We start from the raw sequence: 25,548 nt of genomic DNA on the forward strand, positions 1-25,548 counted from the left end.
CACGCACACACACGCACGCACACACGCACGCACACACGCACCGCTCACAAACACGCGCCTCTCCTCTCTCACTATGTATATACAGGCACACATACACATTATTTAGATATATTCCCTCTCTTCCTCGTCCTCTGCCTATGTATCTTACATTAAGTATGATACACAAATAGCTGTTTTATGCTTTTGTTTTAAAAATAACTATGTAAGATTAAATAAATAAGATGAAACCACGTTGACTAATTCGGTATTCAAAACTGTGCGAGTAACTCTAAATCATATTTATTTATCCTGCTTATTTTCTATGCATTCTGTTCTCTGAATGTAGCGCTCCCTGCTCGAAACCATTATTATGCACGCTTTTTTACAACTCTTTACTTTCTCAGTTCAGATCTTGCTGAGGTTAGCTGTGCTTTTTATCCCTCCAGGGTCGATAAAACAAAGAACCAGTAAATTACCGATTGTGGTCGATGTAAATGACAAACCGTTTTGCTCTCAAATTGTTGGCCGTGTGCCTAAATCAGAAACCGCTATTAAGCCATTCCTTTTATAATGGAATCGGCATATTCTGCATCAGTGGTTTTAAGTCGGGGTCCATATGGTCCTTAGAAGTCCATATAGGATTTTGTTTTTAAAATTTATGTGCAATGTATTGGTTTTACTTCTAAAAAAATAAATAAATGTGCCCTTTTAAAGCCTAGTCAGGCTTATGGGCCCGGTTTCCCGGTTTCAATGACGTGTGTGTTCCCCAGCTGAACGGGAAGCCAGTCTATCGCAGTGCTACTCATTTTTGCCAGCTGAGTGGACTGGGACAACATGAAATGAAGTGTTTTGCTCAAGAAAATAACGCATCGCCCGGTCCAGGAATCGAAACCACAATCTTACGATCATGATGCTGACACCCTAACCTCTAAGCCACGTGCCTCCACAGTTATACTTCTACCTTACACAAAAGGTGTTAATTTTTTTTTATACAATTCCGAATAATATTTAATTATGAAAATATAATGGAATTTTTTAAAGCCCAAATGGATATGAGAGTCAAGCCGAGTAAAGATATGAATCAAAGGGGTCCACGGGTAAAAAAATGGTTGAAAACATTGTTCTACATCATATAATTCATGCGGAAAATTAAGCCAATAGTCAAATCGGGTGTCAAAGAACCAGGAGAGAGAAAGTTTTGCGATTCGTCCCTCGTCAGCTGCAACTATCTAACTGTTGATTTTATTTACAGAAAAAATAGTCACTGTAGCGTTTTCTCATTGTTAACAACTGGCTTGTGATGTAAGCTTAGTATAACAAGTTTTATTTATACATTCTGATAAATTTTTTAAATGGTTTAGTCTGGAGGAAAAGCTGGATGCGATTGAATTTATCTTTGAACAACTGCAAGTCAACGTTCTCTTGGTAAAATATACTGGAAGAGTAATTCCAGAGGGGAAAATATTTTGAGTAGTAAGCATTTGGGAATATAGTGGTTAGTTCGGAGCCTGGGGAGGAATGAGACACAATATGAAATAAAAAGGAATAAGTAAGACGAGTGTCTTGTGGACCTCGATGGAAAAACCTGAGACCCATACTATCACGGCAACCGAATCGTTGCTTCAGTTTCCCTACCTACTTTATGCATATCTTACATTAAGTATGATACACAAATAGCTGTTTTATGCTTTTGCCTATCCTGTGCATCACACATGATGCAGAAGACATATTTCCCTGGCGTCCATTCATTTTGTATGATACACATTTCCAATTTTCTTTCAATCAACAGAGTAACTTGGAACTTATGAAAATAAGCTTTATATTACTCAAATCATATGAAACAAAACAAAGTCTGAAAACAAGCATAGGCGTTTATGAAAATGCCTTAGACAGATAAAGGGTTAAGTTCATGTTTAGTGCAGTTTGGTAAGTACTCGGCCGGGAGAATCTACGATTCGCGTTTGATTTCTCAACTGAAACTGTTCTTATCGTCTGGTGCTGCCCGTTCTTGTTTTTCCTTTAGCGTAAAAGATCTGTTTTTATATTGATTAATACATCTTTATTTGTGTTTAAATACAATTGTGGCTTCTCATCAGAACCATTAAATATCGGATTGGGGGAAGGTCGAATAGTACTAAAAAATTGGAGGACAAAGTTCAGTCATTTGTTGGAACAAACTTCTCATTTGAGAGACAAGGTAGATAAATTAATTAAAAGAGAGATATGAAGACAAAGACAATACACGAGCACTAGAAAGAGATATGAGTAAATAAAAGAGAGGCAGAGAGAGATAGAGAGAGATAGAGAGAGATAGAGATAGAGAGATAGAGATAGATAGATAGAGGGAGGTAGAGAGAGAAAATCGAGACGAGGAGAAAAGGAGTACATATTTATATCATATGTTTTGTTATTCATATAGGAAATAACAGTGGAAGCCTTTTTCATAAATTAAATCAAGGTATGTACTTATTTTTATGTCTAATTGATTTTTTTAATATTCTTTCATTCATTAACTTACTCATATATCTATTTATTAACCCTTTCCGAAAATAACTTCTCTACACACGCAATATTTACATTTATTTACATGATCATGTAAACACAGACATACCCCAACCTTCCTACATTCTGTTATTATTTCATTGGTTTCATACCATTCTAGTAGATTCATTAGAAAATTGAATAAAATACCCGTAGTATTTATATATTCATTTGTTTATTTGTTTGTTTGTTTATTTATTTAGTAGCTACACCCGTGAAGAATTCACGGGAAATATAAAAAAATGTAAGCATCTGTAAATTGTGTGCTGGTGCCATGAGAAATGTTTCTATATTGTGACAGTTAAAGGCGGCGAGCTGGCAGAATCGTTAGTACGCCGGGCGAAATGCGTAGCCGTATTTCGTCTGCCGTTACGCTCTGAGTTCAAATTCCGCCGAGGTCGACTTTGCCTTTCATCCTTTCGGGGTCGATTAAAAAAGTACCAGTTACGCACTGGGGTCGATATAATCGACTTAATCCGAATGTCTCTCCTTGTTTGTCCCCTCTGTGTGTAGCCCCTTGTGGGCAGTAAAGAAATAGATAAATTAAGTACCAGTTACGCACTGGGGTCGATGTAATCGACTTGATTCGTTTGTCTGTCCTTGTTTGTCCTTCGGTGTTTAGCCCCTTGTGGGTAGTAAAGAAATAGGTATTTTGCTTGTCTTTATGTTCTGAGTTCAAATTCTGCCGAGGTCGACTTTGTCTTTCATCCTTTCGGGGTAGATAAATTAAATACCAGTTGCATACTGGTGTCAATCTAATTGACTAGTCCTCTCCCCACAAAAATTTCAGGACTTATGCCTATAGTAGAAAAGTATATTGTGACAGTTACAGAATATAAAAAGAAGAGTTAAACCGATAACTATATAATCCAACCAATATATCTCAGTTAGTCAAACGTAAACAGAATTACTATTTAGCCTTAAAACACATCGAACATATTCAGAGAACCTTCTTGGTTTAGTGGTACGGAACGTTTTTCTCGTATTCTTTTAATCTTTTACTTCTTTCAGTCATTTGACGGTGGGCAAGCTGGAGGACCACTCTTTAATCGAAGAAATTGACCCCTGAACTTATTCCCTGTACGCCTGGCGCTTATTCTATCAGTCTCTTCTGCTGAACAGCTAAGTTACAGAACGCAAACGCACCAACATCGGTTGTCAAGCAATGGTGTTCGAGGTGGGGGGGACAAATACAGACACATTCATATATGTGTGTGTGTGTCTTTTAGTTTTTGTTTACTTATATAGATCAACAAATGCGCCAATTGAACATCTCTGTGTGGTTGTTCAATTTGCTAGAAATAACAGCCAAATCAATCTCATATTATGCACTTTTTAGTATTAAGGAAAGGTAGAAAATAGAATTAATATTTTTGATTTTTTTAATGCTTTCAACCATTACTTGATACAAGAAAAAAGAAATTAGACAAATCCTGACCAAAACAGAGAAATTGTAACTTAACAAAAGTACAGAAAGAGAAAGAAAAAATTGTATTTGAAAACCAAAAGATGTTTTTTTTTTAGCTGAGGTGTAATTGTATAATTAAAACAAATTCAAAATTTAAATTTCGGAAAAGGTTATCCGGTGCATAGCCGAATTCAAATGGGTAGAAGACCTAAAACAAATGTTTGTAAATGTGTGTGGTTGGCCTTTAATAGCCAGGGGTCAATTTCAGTTCAATCGCAGAAAGGAATTCAAAGGAATTCAGCCATTCCCTCTCACTCTCTCTCTTTCTTTCTCACTTCCTCTCTCCCTAGTTCGACACACGCGTCAAATTTAAGTATCTTAATTTTCCCGTAGGCATGGGCGTTGAGAAGTGGTAATACAGCATATAGGTAGTGCTTTCAAATCTCTTCCAGAAATTACAAAAGATCTTGTTAAAAAGTTTTATTTAAGCAACAACATTTCTTTCATCAGTTTCTTTCTCTTAAGCGTGACACACGCGTCAGGTACGTACAAAAAACAAATTGGCGTATTAAAATTATTGATTTATGATGTGTTAGATCCCGAATTCAAATACCGTCCTATATTCTTCGGGAATCGCTATACGAATGTAACAGTTTAGAGCAATTTAGAACAGTAGTGGTTTAGAACAGTTGAGAATTCAATAAAGCTTCCCAGATGAAAATAGTAATTACTTAACACCCCCCTCCCCACCAGTATTTGTAATCCGCTACTTAATTTATGAGAGGCGAAATCGGTCAAGTAACAATAGTTCCGATCTTATTTCCGCTGCTCCTTAAAGATGACGTTATATGAGATAAACTTCCGTCAGGATAGGATGATACAGATCTATCTCACATTTCTAAAATTATTATCGTTAGAATAACGACTCGAAACATTAAGCTAAAATTAACAGAAATTATTACTATTGTTTATCTGTCAAATCATCCTTGACAGACATGATTCGATCCTATGATTCAATGATCCTATTCTCAAATGCATTGCTGCAATAATCACTCCATCATGTTCTTTTGTATCTTTAAGGGTATATTTTCCAAGGAGTATATATATATATATATATATATATATATATATATATATAATATATATATATATATATATATATATATACACACATATACTTTAGTCGAAGAAATCAATCTCAGGACTTATTCTTTGTAAGCCTGGTCCTTACTTATTCTATCGGCCTCTTTTGCCGAACTCCGTTTGTTGTTGTTGATGGTGGTGTTATAGCTGTTTTCTACTGCACAAGCCAAACAACAACAACAACAACAACAACAACAACAACAATTGTAACAACAACAATAATGATTTCTAATAAAGCATAAATCCATAAATTTATGAGCAGAGGATGGCTTGACTCAAGTACTTGAGTAGTATTTCATTTAATAGACAGTGCAGGAATGCAAAGTTATGTTGACCTCAAGAGAACGTATGTAGAGAACCAAAACAAACACCACAAGGCATTTTGTTTGACGTTCTAACGCTTCTGCCACGTAATAATGACAATAATTCTTTCTAATTCTAGAACAAGTCTAGCAATTTTGAAGGGAGTAGACAAATGGGTAACATCAATCCTAGTGCCTGGCTGGAACTCTGAAAGGATGAAAGTAAAAGTTTGAATTTCGACAGGATTTGTAATCAGACCATAAAGGGCCGGAAATAATGCTGCTAAGCACACTTTTACTGAACGCTCTAACGATTCCGTCAACTCACCACATACATAACAACAACAATAATGAAAATAATAATCTTTTCTAGTATAGGCACAAAACCTGAAAATTTGGAGGAAGTGTATAGTCGATTACATCGGCCATCAGTTCTCAACAAATACTTATTTTATCGACCCCCCCCGGAAGGATGAAAAGTAAAGTCGACCTCGGTGGAATTTGAACTCAGAACGTAAAGACAGACGAAACGCTGCGAAGCACATGGTCAGATAATTTGAAGGGAGGGAGGGGAACAGTCTACTATATCGAACCCGCATTGGACTGCTACTTTATTTGATGCATCTCGGGAAGCTGAAAGGCAAAGTTGTTCATTACAGGATTTGGAAATACGATAAAAGAGAATGTAACTAAATATTTCAAATCGATGTTCTAACAATTTTGCCATTTAATGACCATATAACACAAAATAATATGATGCAATCATAACGTTTTAGCAATGTAATGAGCTAGGTTTCTTTGTTTGCTTTTATTTGTGAATATACTATTCTATTGTATAATGTTGAGTATACATATCAAAGCAAACGTGAACGTATCATTTTCTGCATACTGAAATTAACACTATACGAAGAAGATTACGAAACGGCCGTAATCATATGGAAGTCATATGGCAAATAAATCTTCACCTTTCAATCTTCCTGACTTTTTGCTTTATATACATACATACTTATACGCAAGCACATACATACATACATACTTATACAGACGAAAATATATATCATAATATAAATAATAATAATAATAATTATGATGATTTCTAACTTTCGCGAAACGAAACTCTTTCAATGAGTATAGTACAGAAAAGATATAAAAAATTGACCTAGCTTTAATCTGTTAGTGTCATAAGTTTATCAATCTGGTGTAGAGAAAAATATAAACTTAATCGAGACTTGAACTAACAAGGCAAATACACGTAGCTAAATGAATTTTATTTCTACTCGGAGTTAGGATGAACTTGTTTTACATTCCGCAGAATAACAGCTGTTTTACTTTTCTTGTGCGCCTTTAACTGTAGTTAGATAGCAACAAAATGGTACATTTCTGCTGCAGTAAAACATCCTGTATATTTTGCAGTATTAACATTATTTTTACTTTGCAAAGAGCCAGTTTTTTTTAATAAACTGTTTGACCCGCTGCAAATGCTTCTATAGTTTAAAATATTATCAGTATGAGAATCACTATATTCTTCAAGTTGTTAGTAATACATGTATATATATTCTTTCGCATGTTTCAGTAATTTAACAGTGGCTAAGCTGGATCACCGTCTTTAGTCAAGCAAACCGACCTCAGGACTTATTTTTGTAAGCCTGGTACTTATTCTATCGGTCTGTTTTGCCGAACCGCTAAGCAAGGGGACGTAAACACACCAACATCGGTTGTTAAGCGATGGTGGAGGCGACAAACACAGACACACAAATACATACATATATATTTATATAGAAGACGCTTTTCTTTCAGTTTCCGTCTCTAAAATCCACTCACAAAGCTTTGGTTAGCCCGAGGCCAAAGTAGAAGACACTTGCCCAAGGTGCCACACAGTGGGACCGAAACCGGAACCATGCGTTTGGGAAGCAAGATTCTTATTACACAGTCACTCCTGTGCCTATGTATGTATGTATGTATGTATGTATGTATGTATATGTGTGTTTATGTATATATATATATATATATGTATATATATGTATATATATATATGTGTATATATATATGTATACGTATACATATATATATATATATATATATATATATATATATATGTATATATATATATATATATACACACACACATACACCCATAGGTGCAGGCGTGGCTGTGTGATAAGAGCTTTCTTCCCAACCACATGCCTCAGGAGTCAGTCCCACTGCGTGGCACCTTGGGCAAGTGTCTTCTACTATAGCCTCGGGCTGACCAAAGCCTTGTGAGTGGATCTGGTTGACAGAAACTAAAATCTATCTGTCTATCTATCTATCCAGCTCTCTCTCTCTCTCTCTCTCTCTCTCTCTCTCTCTATATATATATTATATATATATATATATATATATATATATGCATATGTATGCACGTGTGTCTTTGTGTCCGTATTTGTCCCACACCACTGCTTGACAACAGGTGTTGATGCGCTTATGTACCTGTAACTTAGCACTTTGGCAAAAGAGAGTAGGTGCCAGTTAAAAAATCTAATAATTACTGCGGTCGATTCATTCGACTAAAAATTCTTCAAGATGGTGCCCCAGCATGGCCGCAGTGTAAAGAGTGAAACCAGTAAAAGATTAATGATAATATGTTTGTGTGTCTGTGTGTGTATGTATGAGTGTATGTGTGTGTGCTTGATAATTCTGCTTAGTACTGTTAACGTGGCGACTCTACAGAGATAAGATATGAATATGTTCAACTCGAGTTCAAAGGTCTTAAAGACGGATGGTTTCCGATATCTCTCTATCCAATGTGTACGAAGTCTAAAGAAGATAAAGTTTGACGTAGGTACCTGTCTTGCTCACGGCTAGATGAAATTTGTAAAGCAAGAGATGATTTTGTGCGCTGCAGTCCCTCAGTACTTTCTCGTCTAAATTTCTGTCAGTTGTTCTAATCTCTTATAAAAAAAGATATTTATCAATTGCACGGAATTATTTTACATGCTATATCTCATATAATATGGTAGCATATATTATGGTGGTATGTATGTAGGCAATGCACTTATGGAGTAAGCAGCAATATTTGCAATGGATATATTTAAAGAAACTCCTCAAAAGATTTGCTTCTTCACTGTATGTGTCCCACCGCCACATACACTGATATACAAAGGGCGGAATACTTCTGATCATTTGAAGTAATAAGGTCACTGGTTCGACAATGTCCCTTCCACTATTACCAGTGTAGTCTAGAGCCAACTGTTGTCTCCCGCTAAATTCTTTCACCTCTTTCCCGCCCCTCTCCTAGATATATCTTAGTCTTTGTAAACATAGTACAATGTGTCACTCCCAAGAAGAGTAACCTATTCGACTCCGTCTAAGATTGAGCACCCAGCAGTCTTCAGCATACTAAGATGCTGAGGACTGCTATTGACAGTCCTCTTCCCTGACACCTTCTATCCTTCATTAGTGACCACCATCGCGGCATCCGTAAAATTATATCTGCCGGAGAACAGCACTCGCAAACCACTCAGCAGTAGTCGCATATCATGAGAAGTTCTGTGAGAGCTATATTGTTGCATTCCATTAAAAAGCAGAAATGCTTTTAACCGTTCTTGGCATGGCATTTACCCCACTATATTGAAGTAGAAGTTTTCTGTAAAATTGCCCTATCACAACATGCACTAACTTACAATCTATGTGATATGAACTTTATCAACTAACCTTGGTGTGCTTTAAGGTTCAATTATGATCTGCACACCTTTCCTCATGTACGTTTTCGACCTTTTTGCTGTGATATCTAACGAAGCTCATTCCATTGCAGTGTTGCAGTGTTTAATACCCTTCACCCCTCTTTAACCATTTTGTATTCAGGTATCGTTCTCATATAGGCTAGGTGCTATCTGCAACACTTGCACTGCAACCTTGAACAAAGTCCTATAATATTTCTTGTAATGCTGTCATGATAATTTAGACATTTACCACAATGCAAGTTTATAAACATTGCTCGTATAAAAAAGTAATTATTGTACTTCACCTTAATATATGCTTGGACAACTTCGCAAATAAAAATTTTCAAAACTATTTTAAATTCTCGACCTCAATTTTTGATAGTCTCTTCCAGTGTGTCTACATATCCTAACATAACTGAAATTGCATCCCAAAGACTTTCTAATTTAGGGCAAGAAACTACTTTAGCAATGGTAAATTGATTATCCTTTACAAATTCAAGCAGCTCGTACAATGGGGGTAATCTTCTTACATATGGGTCAGTAAATCTGTTGTTCACATAAACATACTTGGCAGCTTTCAAAACAAGGTTATCCGACTGATTAGCAAAGATTCACTCAACAATACACAACAGTCTATGACCTTCAGGCATTTCTATGCTCAACCTCTCTGCCTATTTTTGCACATTATAATGGCTTCTGCTCCTCTTTATGAGATAACCGTATACCGCTTCCATTCACGAATTCTATACACAGATTTGCTTTCCACTCGTAACCACAACTGTCTTTCGTCGATCAACTACTCCCCCATTGAACCCCTCCGGCAACCCTTCCTTACGAGAACGCCAGTTCCTTGACATTCTCTTTGGAAACGTATTTAAGGGATCGTCTTAGGATATTAAAGCTAAAACTAAATGATATTGATCTCGACAGTTCGAATAGCCTGCCAAGGCAATGAGGTATATCGTCTTTAAACCTTCTAAACCATAAAACTCCTAGAGATTAGGAAGTTTTGGAGAAAGACGTAGTTTTAGGTTTAACTTTGTTTTTAAATACCTCAATATTAAAAAGTTACAAACGAGAGGAAGGGATTAGCTATCCCTACGAGCTAATAATTAAACAGCACCAAGCATTTCGCAGACTAATAATAATTTGTTAATAAGAGACTAGGTCAGAATGTTTCCTGGCAGCAGTCAATTGTATCGACTTATACTGACTGATTAGTAATAGTTGATATCGATTATCGATCACAAAGGATGAATGAGAACGTTGAATACAAGTGGGATTTGAACTCAAACGCTAAGTTAATGTAAACAAGTAAAATTAAGGAACATTCTTCGGCGAATTATTAATTATCGTTCTTCTTAATGACTTACTTTATATTTTTTCTTCTATTTTTCAGATGAAATTCCTGTCTTTTATTTTCATGGTGTGTCTTTGTCTACATAACTTCAAAAATACATATTCAAAGGATGTTTGTGAGAAACCGATTTCTCCGGAAGGAGAAGGTAAACGTTTTATTATTTCATTTAAATGATAATAATGATAGTAATGATGATGATGATGATGATGATGATGATGATGATGATGATAATAATAATAATAATAATAATATAATAATAATAATAATAATAATAATAATGATAATGCCCTGATGCAGTACCAGACAGTGGCTCTCATGGCTTCTGATCTTAACTGATTGGAAGTGTTATCATGTACATTGTTTTGTCTAGGTATAAAAGATGGGCTACAGCAAATATTCTGCTCAATATCACAGATTTGCTTGTCAGTTGTTTGGCCTTAACCAGTTGACCATGTCCCTTAGTGGCTGACTATATGTGCATCTCTGATCACAAGCGGAAGTAGTGGGGGAGCATCATAGCCATGTGTTGAGAGGGATTCCTTGGGGTTTGAATAATTCACCTCTGGAAAATGGATGTTTCGTTCATCATCCTTAAAATAAATCTTATTCAGGGCCCTTTTGAGCAGGATGGGCTACTCGACCTGAAGAAAATTCTAGCTGGGCCTCACCTACAAGATCATGCGCTGTTTATCTTATGAGATCATCATGTCGCGCACACATGGTTGTGATGCATCTACCTAGTGTACACTAATCAGACGGGTAGTCATGATGGGTATATTGGGCTTAGTATATTTGTACCCCAATGTCATTTTGATGGCATGCTTTGCTCTTTTACTCAATACTACTACTACTACTACTACTACTACTACTACTACTACTACTACTACTACTACTACTACTACTACTACTACTACTACTACTACTACTAATAATAATAATAATAAATAAATAAATAAATAAATATACATTACTAGATAAATTAAAGTCGAACAAAGCAGCTTTGAATAAAATAGAGGCGCGTATAATATTTAACACGTCCGTGTACAACTGGAAGTGGGAAGACCTTTCGTTGTTGATATGTTCCTCTTGTATTTCTGGTTTTAATCAAAACAAAAAGCTACACACACACACACACACAAGCAAGAAACAAAGGTAAACTGAATTTAGATGATGCAAATTCAGAAGGCCAAGGTGTGTTGGTTCTTCTTCATGTGAATACAAGAAATATTAGGAACTGTTGTAGCGAAGGTGAACAATAACGCTCATTATATACATTTATAGTTTTTGCATGGAATATGTCAAACTTGTAAAAACGCAACTTTGAACAAACTAAGCCTGTTGTCCTCTGAAAACTTTTAGAAAATGTATGTAACAGGTTTGTAAGATCATGTACCCATGTGTAAATATGCATATATTTTGGCAGATACATGTACAACATTTGTCAGATTAGGTAGAATATTTTTTGTGGAAAATTACATGTAAAATAACGACTGAGTCATTGATAACGTATTGTACATATTAAAATATTCAAACGCAGGAGTGGCTGTGTGGTAAGTAGCTTGCTTACCAACCACACGGTTCCGGGTTCAGTCCCACTGCGTGGCACCGTGGGAAAGTGTCTTCTACTATAGTCTCGAGCCGACCAAAGCCTTGTGAGTGAATTTGGTAGACGGAAACTGAAAGAAGCCTGTCGTATATATATATATATATATATATAATATATATATATATATATATATATATATATATATATATATATGTATATATATGTGTGTGTGTGTTTGTGTGTCTATGTTTGTCCCCCCAACATCGCTTGACAACCGATGCTGGTATGTTTACGTCCTCGTTCGGCAAAAAAGACCGATAGAATAAGTACTAGGCTTACAAAGAATAAGTCGTGGGGTCGATTTGCTCGACTAAAAGGCGGTGCTCCAGCATAGCCGTAGTCAAATAACTGAAACAAGAAAAAGAGTAAAAGAGAGTAAAAGAGTAAACTTGTATAATATCTGGAGAATGTTAAATATAGTTATTGTTTTCCTGTATTTTCCCGCTAATTTGGTATTTTTATTTACATTCGCTCTCATTAGCAACTGTCGTCATGTACATTTTTCATCAATACCTCCAATTGGAAAAATCGAATATTCTGACATGCAAGCCAAAATGTAATTATCACAAAGTTTAATAAAACATCAGCGGTCATTGTTGACGGCTTGATTATTCTAATATTACATTCATTCTGTGGTGTTATCGTAAGCTATACAACTTAGAACAGATGGCGCATTCGAATCCTGCAAGCGATGTTGCAACTTCTGTCTATAGGACAATATGCCCTCCCTTCCACATTGGAGTATTAGAAAAATTCTTTAGTCTACTAAATTAACACTGCTATCTTTACAAACATCACAACCAGCAAAATAAAGACCGTATCAAACTAATAACAAAGCAAATGTATATGTTGTACTAGTTCTTGTTGTTTCTTCTAGATACTAATCAAACCATATGATCTGGTTTCATTTCAGTGGGTCCAATTATTAAGATACCAAACCAATTTTATTTCAACTTAGAAGCAACTTTCGAGGACAAAAAAGAGGTTACGTCATTTGTGGAATATTATGACCATCCGGGTTTGCGTGGCGTGATTACTCAGTGGGAAAACGGTGGCTCAGAAAGCGTCTATTACAGCTTTGATACTAATGAGGTTTTCACAGTGAAAGATTGTAAGTAAAAAATGTATGAGTTCACGAGCGTTGATTATGTTCAATTTTTTCCTAGCCTTTTCTTCTGTCATCTCATTCCTTTTCGTTATCCCTGTCTCAGACGAAATCACAATCATATATTTCATTGTAACAACGCATCCTCATAACATGTGAAAACATATGCATGTATGCACATATACATATAAGCACACACACACACACACAAACGTGTGCATATATATATATATGTAAATGCTTATATATGAATATATATATGTATATACAAGTGTGTTTCTTTGTGTGTGTGTGTGTGTGTGTATGTGTGTGTGGCTGTATATATGTCTATATTATATGGAAAAAACGAGCAAGAGAGATAAAGTTCTTAAGATTATAAACCTGGAAATTTACAGTACATGTTTTTTCACTTGGAAAAGTTCAGAACAACATTCCTTCCTCACCCTTCACTTCTCAAATCCCCCTCTCTGGAATGTTCCTCCCTTTCACCTATCAAATACCTCTCTCTGAAATGTTCAACATTCCTTCCTCTCCTTCCTCTCCTTCACCTCTGGAATATTGAACATTCCAGAAAGGTGGATTTGAGAGGTGAAGGGGGAGGAGGGGAGGAAAAAATGTTGAACGTTTCAGAGAGGGGGATTTGAGAGGTGAAGGGGAGGAAGAATGTTGAACATTCCAGAGATGGGGATTTGGGAGGTGAAGGGGAGGAAGGGGAGGAAGGAATGTTGCACGTTCCAGGGAAGGGGATTTGAGAGGTGAAGGGGAGGAAGGGGAGGAAGGAATGTTGAAAATTCAAGAGAGGGGGATTTGAGAGGTGAAGGGGAGGAAGGAATGTTGAACATTCCAGAGACGGGGATTTGAGAGGGAAAGGTGAGGGAGAAGAAGGAATGTTGAAAATTCCAGAGAAGGAGATTTGAGAGGTGAAGGAGAGGAAGGGGAGGAAGGGGAGGAAGGGGAGGAAGGGGAGGAAAGAATATTGAAAGTTCCAGAGAGGTGGATTTGAAAGGTCAAGGGGAGGAAGGGGAGGAAGAAATGTTAAACATTCCAGAGAGGGGGATTTAAGAGGTGAAGTAGAAGAAGGAATGTTGAACATTCCAGAGAGAGGGATTTCAGAGGGGATGGGGAGGAAAAGGAGGAAGTAATGTTGAACATTCCAGAGGAGGATTTGAGAGGTGAAGGGGAGGAAGGAATGTTGAACATTCCAGAGAGGGGGATTTGAGAAGTGAAGGGGAGGAAGGGGAGGAAGTAATGTTGAACGTTCCAGAGAGGGGGATTTGAGAGGGGAAGGTAAGGAAGGAGAGGAATATTTGAAAAGTGAAGGGGAGGAAGGGGAGAAGGGAATGTTGAACATTCAAGAGAGGGGGATTTGAGAAGAGAAGGGGAAGAAGAGGAGGAAGGAATGTTGAACATTCCAGAGAGGTGGATTTGAGAAGTGAAGGGAAGGAAGGGGAGGAAGGAATGTTGAACATTCCAGAGAGGGGGATTTGAGAAGTGAAGGGGAGGAAGGGGAGGAAGGAATGTTAAACATTCCAGAGAGGGGGATTTGAGAGGGGAAGGTGAGGAAGGCGAGGAAGGAATGTTGAACATTCCAGAGAGTAGGATTTGGGAGGTGAAGGGGAGGAAGGGGAGGAAGGAATGTTGCACGTTCCAGGGAAGGGGATTTGAGAGGTGAAGGGGAGGAAGGGGAGGAAGGAATGTTGAAAATTCAAGAGAGGGGGATTTGAGAGGTGAAGGGGAGGAAGGAATGTTGAACATTCCAGAGACTGGGATTTGAGAGGGAAAGGTGAGGGAGAAGAAGGAATGTTGAAAATTCCAGAGAAGGAGATTTGAGAGGTGAAGGAGAGGAAGGGGAGGAAGGGGAGGAAGGGGAGGAAAGAATATTGAAAGTTCCAGAGAGGTGGATTTGAAAGGTCAAGGGGAGGAAGGGGAGGAAGAAATGTTAAACATTCCAGAGAGGGGGATTTAAGAGGTGAAGTAGAAGAAGGAATGTTGAACATTCCAGAGAGAGGGATTTCAGAGGGGATGGGGAGGAAAAGGAGGAAGTAATGTTGAACATTCCAGAGGAGGATTTGAGAGGTGAAGGGGAGGAAGGAATGTTGAACATTCCAGAGAGGGAGGATTTGAGAAGTGAAGGGGAGGAAGGGGAGGAAGTAATGTTGAACGTTCCAGAGAGGGGGATTTGAGAGGGGAAGGTAAGGAAGGAGAGGAATATTTGAAAAGTGAAGGGGAGGAAGGGGAGAAGGGAATGTTGAACATTCAAGAGAGGGGGATTTGAGAAGAGAAGGGGAAGAAGAGGAGGAAGGAATGTTGAACATTCCAGAGAGGTGGATTTGAGAAGTGAAGGGAAGGAAGGGGAGGAAGGAATGTTGAACATTCCAGAGAGGGTGATTTGAGAAGTGAAGGGGAGGAAGGGGAGGAAGGAATGTTAAACATTCCAGAGAGGGGGATTTGAGAGGGGAAGGTGAGGAAGGCGAGGAAGGAATGTTGAACATTCCAGAGAGTAGGATTTGAGAGGTGAAGGGGAGGAAGGAATGTTGAACATTCCAGAGAGGGGGATTTGAGAAGTGAAGGGGAGGAAGGTATATTGAACATTCCAGGGAGGGAGATTTGAGAGGTGAAGGGGAGGAAGGAATGTTAAACATTCCAGAGAGGGGGATTTAAGAAGTGAAGGGGAGGAAGTGGAGAAAGGAATGTTGAACATTCCAGAGAGGATGATTTGAGAGTTGAAGGGAAGGAAAGAATGTTGAACATTCCAGAGAGTGGGATTTGAGAGGTGAAGGAGTGGAAGGAGAGGAAGGAATTTTGAACATTCCAGAGAGGAGGATTTGAGAGGTGAAGGGGAGGAAGGAATGTTGAACATTCCAGAGAGTGGGATTTGAGAGGTGAAGGGGGGAAGGGGAGAAAGGAATATTGAACATTCCAGAGAGGATGATTTGAGAGTTGAAGGGAAGGAATGAATGTTGAACATTCCAGAGAGTGGGATTTGAGAGGTGAAGGAGTGGAAGGGGAGGAAGGAATTTTGAACATTCCAGAGAGGGGGATTTGAGAGGTGAAGGGGAGGAAGGAATGTTGAACATTCCCGAGAGTGGGATTTGAGAGGTGAAGGGGAGGAAGAGGAGAAAGGAATGTTGAACATTCCAGATAGGGGGATTTGAGAAGTGAAGGGGAGGAAGGAGAGAAAGGAATGTTGAACGTTCCAGAGAGGGGGATTTGAGAGGGGAAGGTGAGGAAGGAGAGGAAGGAATGTTGAACATTCCAGAGAGGGGGATTTGAGAGGGGGAAGGTGAAGAAGCTGAAGAAGTAATGAATGTTGAACATTCCAGAGAGTGGGATTTGAGAAGTGAAGGTGAGGAAGGGGAGGAAAGAATGTTGAACATTCCAGAGAGGGAGATTTGAGAGGTGAAGGGGAGGAAGAAATTTTGAATATTCCAGAGAGGGGGATTTGAGAATTGAAGGGGCGGAAGGGGAGAAGGAATGTTGAACATTCCAGAGAGGGGGATTTGAGAGGGTAAGGAAAGGAAGGAGAGAAAGGAATGTTGAACATTCCAGAGAGGGGGATTTAAGAAGTGAAGGGGAGGAAGCGGAGGAAGGAATGTTGAACATTTCAGAGAGGGGGATTTGAGAGGTGAAGGGGAGGAAGGGGGAAGGAATGTTGCACGTTCCAGAGAGGGCGATTTGAGAGGTGAAGGGGAGGAAGGGGGAAGGAATGTTGCACGTTCCAGAGAGGGCGATTTGAGAGGTGAAGGGGAGGAAGGGGAGGAAGGAATGTTGAACATTCCAGAGAGGGTGATTTGAGAGGTGAAGGGGAGGAAGGAATGTTGAACATTCCAGAGAGGTTGATTTGAGAAGTGAAGGGGAGGAAGGGCGGAAGTAATGCTGAACATTCCAGAGAGGGGGGTTTGAGAAGTGAAAGGGTGGAAGGGGCGGAAGGAATGTTGAACATTCTAGAGAGGAATCCCCCTCTCTGGAATGTTCAACATTCCTTCCTCTCCTTCCTCCCCTTCACCTCTCAAGTCTCCCTCTGTGGAATGTTAAACATTCCTTCCTCCCCTTCACTTCTCAAATCCCCCTCTCTGGAATGTTTTTACATTACAGCAAAATCTCCCTATAACAACAAATTCACAATAATGTTTGCTTGAGTTTCACTGCTATTTGTAGCACGCGCTGCTACTACGTAACGGCTGAAGAAGATTGTGTATGTGCGTGCGGGTGAGTGTGTGTGCGTGTGTGTGTGTATGTGTCTTTGGCATAATAAGGTCCTTGATGAATAATCAAGGGAACTTGATAAACGAATCCGAGGATGTGGCCTTTAACTTTCAAGATAGTAATGTGAGATTTACGTTCGGTTGATACATGTTGTATGTTAAAGAAACATTTTAGATTTCATTGGCTCCTCTCATCAGTATAATATCAATCTCTCATTTTGATGTCTGCCTTGAGGTCTTTATGCCCCAGGTCATCGAATAAGTTCTGTCCGATTTTACCTTTTTTAAAATTGAATGAAATGTAACCGTATTTTAGAATGTCTAATGGAATTTAAAATTATTTTTTATGCATTTATGTATATTTAAACTAATTAAATATTATTTTACAGAATAATAGAATTGAAATTTCTTTGATTAAAACCCTTTCTAACATGAAAGTATCCAAAGAGCATTTGAGGTACATAATTCTTTATGAGTACAAAAAAGGAAACTCTGCAGCCGAAGCAACTCGAAATATACACTCAGTTTATGGGAAAGAATGCTTGAATAAAAGAATTTGCAGAAGAAGGTGTGCGAAATTCAGAAGTAAAGATTTCAGCCTTGAAGATTAAGAACGAACAGGACGTCCAGTTGAGTTTGATGATAAGCTCCTAGAGGCATTACTTGAAGAAAATCTTGCATTATCAGTTAAAGAATTGGCAATAAAGCTTAGTTCAAACCATACAACTGTTCATCCTCATCTTCAACAACTTAGAAAGGTTCCTAAACTTGGAAAATGGGTGCCTCATGAATTGTCCGCAAATCTCGAGTTGCCATCTGCTCTTCTCTCCATTCTCACGAACTTGTTGGATCAGCATCATTGTTGATGGCGTCTCGGAGGTGGATATTGCTGTCAGAGCGCAATTTCTTTTGATGTGACCTGATGAAACAATCTCTCTGATTCCATATTTGCGCACATATCACCTGCAAATTGATGAAACAGCTCTCGAAACTGGTGGAGGTGATTACAGCAGTTATTTCGAGTCATAAATCGGTATGAGTAGATGTCCATGCAGGGTACTAGTTTGTTGAGATGTTCATTACGATTTTGGGGATCTTGCTGTAGTATACCGATGTGGTAGCCGGCCTCATCATTAATAAACAGTAGTAGATATTGAAGCGTATCGTATGATCGGTGTGTTTCACTAATTAGTTGGAGGGTGTTGTTACATCGCCTAAGGACAATGTCTCTGGGATTTTTGCTGTTCACCGTGAAGGAGTACAGCTATTTCATTGCATGTGGGTGCATTGTAACGGCCTGTATGTTCCTTAGTTGGTATTTTCTGAGCATTAATGATAACATTAAAATTTGATGAAGCTTCTGTTTCCAAGGCATACTTGAAGCTGCGAACGTAGCTATTTTTCTAGTGCAAAAGGTCTTGCAGTTGCATTATCAGGTGAAAAAGTTAGTGCCAGTGGAAATAAAGTTTCGTCAGGTGGCTTGTTCATGTAAATTGCCTACAAAGTACAGTTGAAGGAATTGGGGATCTTGATTTTCAGCAGGTTCGAGTGATCCTATCCTATGGTAAATATGTCTCCGCACTTTGAAAGTAGGCATGAACCCGCCTTATTGAACAACATTAGCACCGAAAGATGTCATTTGGAATTCACAATTGTTCTTCCGGATGTTATTGAGGAAATATTTCGACTCTGTAGTTGTGCCAGCGTAGAGTGACTTCAAAAGCTGTGGTGGATCCTGCAGCGGAGTAGGGTTAACGTTTCCATTAGCATGATGGAATGCAGTGAGATACACTGTTAAGTATTAAATATTAATTGAAGGGTTAGTATGTAACTGTAGATAAGTTGCAAACTTGCAGCTGCTACGGTAATAGTGAACTGGTAGTAGAGATGTAAACGGCGGCGAGCTGGCGGAAACGTTAGCACGCCGGGCGAAATGCGTAGCCGTATTTCGTCTATCGTTACGTTCTGAGTTCAAATTCCGCTGAGGTCGACTTTGCCTTTCATCCTTTCGGGGTCGATAAACAAAATACCAGTTTCCCACTGGAGTCGATGTAATCGACTTAATTCCTCTGTCTGTCCTTGTTTGTCCCCTCTGTGTTTAGCCCCTTGTGGGTAGTAAAGAAATAGGTAGTAGAGATGTAAATGTGTAAAATAAGATGATGTTAGTGTTATGACATTAAAATGAAAATGGAAACAGTTGTAAAATGCAAGGCGAGAGAAATGGTAAGAGCAACGGAGAAAGTGGTTATGAATTGCGTTGGGAATGTTGTCGTTTGAGTGGACATGAATTTTGAGTGCTACCACTGAACAGGCATTTGCTAAATGCTGTTACGTGGTAGCAGCGCGTGCTAGAAATAGTAGTCAAAATGTTTGATATTTCCTTAGTGGAATGAGTGTAGGAATGGTTGAGGGTAAGTTAGTAGGTCTGCAGGCCTGCACAAGTGAAGAAACAAAAGAATATCGGTAAATTTTAATGTGAAGAAAACGGGAAAAACTGTGACTGTTTTCGCTCGATACCCTGTTTTCCTATTCTTAATGAAAGAAACTGAAAAGAATTGAAAATGTAAGAAATTGACTGAAGCAATGTAGAAGATTGCTCGGCGCCCGCATTAGGGAAGAAGTAAAGAATTATTTTGAAAGAAGTGAAAATGTAAAAATTTGGAGTAGAGACAGGGAATTGAAAATGAAAGATATTTTTTTGCATAATTGGAATTCTGTGGTTGAAAGCATCAGAATCCGCTGGAAAAGAAAGAAAGAAAAGTGTTGGGAGTTGATATGCAGGTGTACTTGTAAACATTAACCGATTTGGTTGGTATTTGTAGCACGTCGTGCTACCACTGAGCAGGTATTTGCGAAAAGCCGTTACGTAGTAGCAGCGCGTGCTAGAAATAACAGTGAAATCTTTCATATTGATGCAATTTACAAATGAAAAGGTTACGTACCGAATTCAGCAAAATGAATATATGTGTTTTAGTTGCTCAGTATTGCTTTGATAGAGCAATGTTGTGAAAGACAAAACGAGAGAAATGGTAAGAGGAAAGGAGACAGGGATTATGAATTGCGTTCCGAATGTTGTTTGCTTGGACATGAATTTTGTCGTATTTATAAGAAAGCAAACAGCTTGAAGGATGACGATATCAGTGGTGCTATAGTGGTGTGGGGTCGTTTGAACTCTCAGTACGCTAGGAAGGTTAGAGCTGAAGTGGATGACAATATATTTCACTCGACAAGTTAGCAATATCAATAAGAAGATAAGCTATGCGGTAAAACCATCTAACTTTTTCTCAGTCCTTTAAAAAGTTTGTAAGTACGAAACTTGCAAGGTAACCTTGAGTTCTATAAAATTATAAAGTCATTTACAGCTCTGCGGATAACTTCAGCTCTTCATTAGCTAAGATTAATTGGAAGATAATATTGCTTTCTGCCACACATAATTCTTATCCTCAAAGCAACTGTCTCAAAAGATGTACATGTTCCTCTCTATATCATCGCAAATATCTTCAAAAAACTGTTGCATGCATGATCTATCGAAATACATCGACAGTTTAAAGGATAAAAATATATCCGATTATAAAATTGACAGCTTGGATATTGAAACTGCTTCTGTATATCTCTATGAGCATAAGTGCTGTCCTAATGGAGCTTCCTATCAAATTCTAAATGGGAGGTGATGTCTTCATGGTTACACAAAAGGAAATTTATTCTAGAATTTTTCAATTTATCTAATAGATGAGCTTATACATTGTTTTAAAGTTACTCAGGAGTCTGTCATACGTCAGCATTTATGTGTGTGTGCGTATGTACCTCACAAGCTTCCCCTATCTAAATACAATGTAAACTTTACATGTACGTATATGTCGAGCTTTACATGTCCTCATATATATATATATATATATATATATATATATATATATATATAAAGTAAAAAGTAAAAGGGTCAAAGGGAAGAGTAAGTACGGTTAGGCAGCTTTTTAATCGCTACATACAACTGACTATATATATATATATATATATATATATATATATGTATATATATATATATAATATATATATATATATATTATATATATATATATATATATATTATATATATAATATATATATATATATATATATATATATAAAATATATATTATATCATGTAAATATATCATATATATATATATATAAAATATGTATATATGATATGTACAGAGAGATAGAGAGAAATACTATATACATGCACACATACACTCAATATTAACGTAAATGCGAATATGTGCCCTTACATACACACTCGCGCACACACATACACATGCGTACTTAAACATGTATACGTATGTGTTTATCGATTTATGCATGCATCTCTCTCTCTTTCTCACGACTCTCTCTCTCTCTAATATGTATACTATAGGATCATGTATATGTATGTTTACTCATATATGTGTGTGCTTGTGCAGGTGCTTTTTTACTTTTTCATCAGCATCAACCTGTTGTTGTTGTTCTTGTTGTTCTTGTTCTTCTTGTTCTTCTTGTTCTTGTTCTTCTTGTTCTTGTTCTTGTTCTTCTTGTTCTTGTTCTTCTTCTTCTTCTTGTTCTTGTTCTTCTTGTTCTTCTTGTTCTTGTTCTTCTTCTTCTTCTTGTTCTTGTTCTTCTTGTTCTTCTTGTTCTTGTTCTTGTTCTTGTTCTTCTTCTTCTTGTTCTTCTTCTTGTTCTTGTTCTTCTTCTTCTTCTTCTTCTTGTTCTTGTTCTTCTTCTTCTTCTTCTTCTTGTTCTTCTTGTTCTTCTTGTTCTTGTTCTTCTTGTTCTTCTTGTTCTTCTTCTTGTTCTTGTTCTTCTTCTTCTTGTTCTTCTTCTTCTTCTTCTTCTTGTTCTTGTTCTTGTTCTTCTTCTTCTTCTTCTTCTTCTTCTTCTTCTTCTTCTTCTCCTATAATCCACTCCTTGCCCATGTTAATTTCTTTGTATTTCTGTCTTTGGTCTTGCTTCTGTTTGTTCTCACAAAATGTCTCTTTTATATCATCAGCCGTCTGTACTGTTTCGGATCTCAGCACGGATCAAAATTCACTGATAATTGGACAGCCAAGAAACGGCAGCAGTGTTATGTTTTCTCCGGCGAGGATGCTTTTTCTCGAAGATCGTGGCGTTTATATGGGAACAGAAACAATACGTGGTATTCCATGCTACCATTGGAAGTCATGCCAGGAATGGAGCGTTTTTAGTGCTAAGATGAATGTTCATTGGTATTTTGCAGGTAAATAATTAAATATGAATCGAAAGCTTATTAAAATATCATCATCATCATCACCACCATCACCACCACCTTCATCATCATCATTACCACCACCACCATCATCATCATCTCATCGTCGTCGTCATCGTCATCGTCGTCATCCTCCTCCTCCTCCTCATCATCATCATCACTTTGATCGTTTCGCCGATTGCATAGTTGGACGAGTCTTCTCCCACACACCATCCCACCGAACGTTCCTTTCCTTTATTATCTCCTTTTATGACGTCCAGTTTTGCATGATGTTTAAACATTTTTATATTCGTTTCCAGCTGTTTTTATTGTTGTTGATATTAGTATTCCCAGTAAACCGAGAATCAAAGTCATTCCGACCACGAGCATTCTGTCTTTCGTGGTATACTTAAGATTATAGTATACAATGTGACCTTTAATTTTCGAGACAGTAATGTGAGATTTACGTTTGGTTGATATATGTTGTATGCTAAAGAAACATTTCGAGATTTCATTGGCTCCTCTCGTCAGTATAATATCAATCACTCATTTTGATGTCTGCATTGAGGTCTTTATACCCCAGATTTTTCAATCTACGCCTGCATTGCTCGCTCAAGTCACCTCGCTGTACACACACACACACTCACAACCGCCCAAGACACACACACACACGCACGTACACACACTCACACAAATAGATAAATTGTTTTTCTTAACATTTCCTTTAGAATTTGTTGCGTGTTTAGGTATATTGCTTTGTCATACTTGGTGAAACGCGTTTTTGTATTTCTTAGTTCCTATTCAGTAAAAAATAATAAAAAATTAGCTGCCTCTAGCTTTCTATAAATATTTGCTAAGCCGTTTACTCTTTGCTTGCAAGCGGCACTGTTTATTGTTTTTAATGTTTTAAAATGGAAGTGGCGGCGTCGGTTTCAATGTTCTCTCTCATTTGCTTGTCATTGTTGTTTTTGCTCGTATTTGTAGCAGCGTGAGGCGTGGTGATAATGTTGCTTTCACACTTGTTTTTTTTCGAATATGTTTTCTTGTTATCACTGCTTTCTCTAAAGACAAGAACTATCTTCAGCGACCCGGAAGGTAGGTTGGTCGTTCTTGACGTGACACTAAGCGGCGGTCTTCAGGCTGGTAGCTGTCTATGCCCACTCGGGAACTGGACAGTCTGATTTTTTTCGAGGCCTGGAGAAGTTCCTTGGGACGTCTCACACCATAGTGATGTTAGCTGACTTTAACGTGATTTGCGATGCACGCGTAGATTACGTTAACTCGTCTACTGATAGGAGGGAAAACCTGTGCTTCAGTAATCTACTCAGTCGATTTCGGCTAGCAAATAGATACAGACTAGATGTCCCAGATGCTCCATTGTGGACATCGTCTAATAACGATGGGTCATCTAGATCTTACTTAGACAGGATTCTAATTAGGGAAATACACAAAAACCTAGTTAGTCGTCCACAATTTCACTATGTCAGCTACAGTGATCACAAATTTGTGACCTGTAGGCTGGACATAAATACGTTACGTAGACAGATATCCGGCTACTGAAAGTCAATAAGCCACGTTTGGTTTATGAGGAGTACAGGAATCGGATTAGGCAGTCAGTGGTGCGGGCATTGTGTGGTGCCATTATTAACAACAAATAGTGCTGTGCCCTTAAAAGAGCCATAAGATTTGAGTGTACTAGGTATATCAAGGAATTAGTGGCTAAGAAAAATAGAGTAGGGAGGGCTTTAGTTAGGGCTATAAACAAAGCACGGAAATCTGGCTTCGCGCCCCGAGTTTTAGCTGCGAGAATGGCGCTTAACTATCACCTCGAGGCCCAAAACGAAGGATGCGTAGTCAGGGCGAAGCAACTTGCAATCGTTCGGGAAGGAATCAAAGCTGCGGGATGGGCCCTTGTGATAGAGACACAACGTGGCAATAATGGCATTGTAAGGTCTTTGATGAATAATCAAGGGAACTTGGTAAACGAATCCGAGGAGATGTGTAAGGTCTTTCAGGAGCATTTCGCTTTGCTTTTCGGGAGGGGCAGCGGGCCAGAATGAAGAAGGGGCCTCACGTACCTCCTCGCCGGCGTGCCACGTCTCTCGGGGTGAGAAGCGGAGTGCATCTGCACCCAACACTCTCTACGCGGAGGGACGGGCATGCCGTGGTTAATGATATACAAATATATAGACATTTCTCTAAAAAACATCTCAAATCTTTGAATCACACACAGTGATATTTCATCATGGCTGTTTATAGTCGCACTGGAGACCGAATGAGATTGGAGGGGAAAAAGGGAGAGGGGGCGAAGAGGAAGAAGGTAAGCTCACCGAAACTCCAGTGTGAGGACAAATTTATGTATAGAAACCTAGAATGTTGAGAGGAGCGTCGTAAAGTTGGACATAGCATAGCTCAGATATAGGAATCTATGAACAACATACTATTATTATCATTAATATTAATACGCTAATTTGTTTTTGTACGTACCTGATGCGTGTGTCATACTTAAGAGAAAGAAAGTTTTGAAAGAAATTTTGTTGCTTAAATAAAATTTTTAAACTTGGTCTCTTGTAATTTCTGGAAGAGATTTGAAACGACCACCTACGTGTTGTAATACTACTTCTCAACACCCATGGCTACTGGTCCACCGAAGCAGCAACAATCTTAATGGGATAATTAAGATACCTAAATTTGACGTGTGTGTCGAGCAAGTGAGAAAGAAGGGGAGAGAGAGAGTGATAGGGAGTGGCTAAATTTCTTTGAATTCCTTTCTACGATTGAACAGAAATTGACCCCTGGCTATCAAAGGCCCCCACACATAGAACGCACACACACACACACACACACACACACACACATTTGTTTTAGGTCTTCTACCCATTTCAATTCGGCCATACACCGGATAACATGGCCATACACCAGATAACGATTCTGCCAGCACGCCGCCTTTAACTGTCACAATATAGAAACATTTTCCATG

The 25,548-nt window shown here is 38.2% G+C and overlaps 1 protein-coding gene across 2 annotated transcripts in view; it reads left to right on the forward strand.

Annotated features, from left to right (window-relative positions):
* Positions 1-2,110: 2,110 nt before the first annotated feature.
* The window catches only part of LOC115216761, a 69,639-nt gene continuing 46,201 nt past the window's right edge, over positions 2,111-25,548 (forward strand). The window contains exons 1-4 of one of the 2 annotated variants that reach the window (XM_029786324.2): positions 2,111-2,437; positions 10,474-10,579; positions 12,954-13,151; positions 22,353-22,580. In XM_029786324.2, coding sequence (XP_029642184.1) covers positions 10,474-10,579; positions 12,954-13,151; positions 22,353-22,580 — 532 coding nt within the window. In that variant the 5' untranslated portion in view covers positions 2,111-2,437. Of the gene's footprint in view, positions 2,438-6,303; positions 6,323-10,473; positions 10,580-12,953; positions 13,152-22,352; positions 22,581-25,548 lie in introns of those variants that run through there. The other variant, XM_036506712.1, reaches the window with a different exon arrangement.

The sequence above is a fragment of the Octopus sinensis genome, linkage group LG10 (genome assembly GCF_006345805.1).
Source record: "Octopus sinensis linkage group LG10, ASM634580v1, whole genome shotgun sequence".
Lineage (NCBI taxonomy): Eukaryota > Metazoa > Mollusca > Cephalopoda > Octopoda > Octopodidae > Octopus > Octopus sinensis.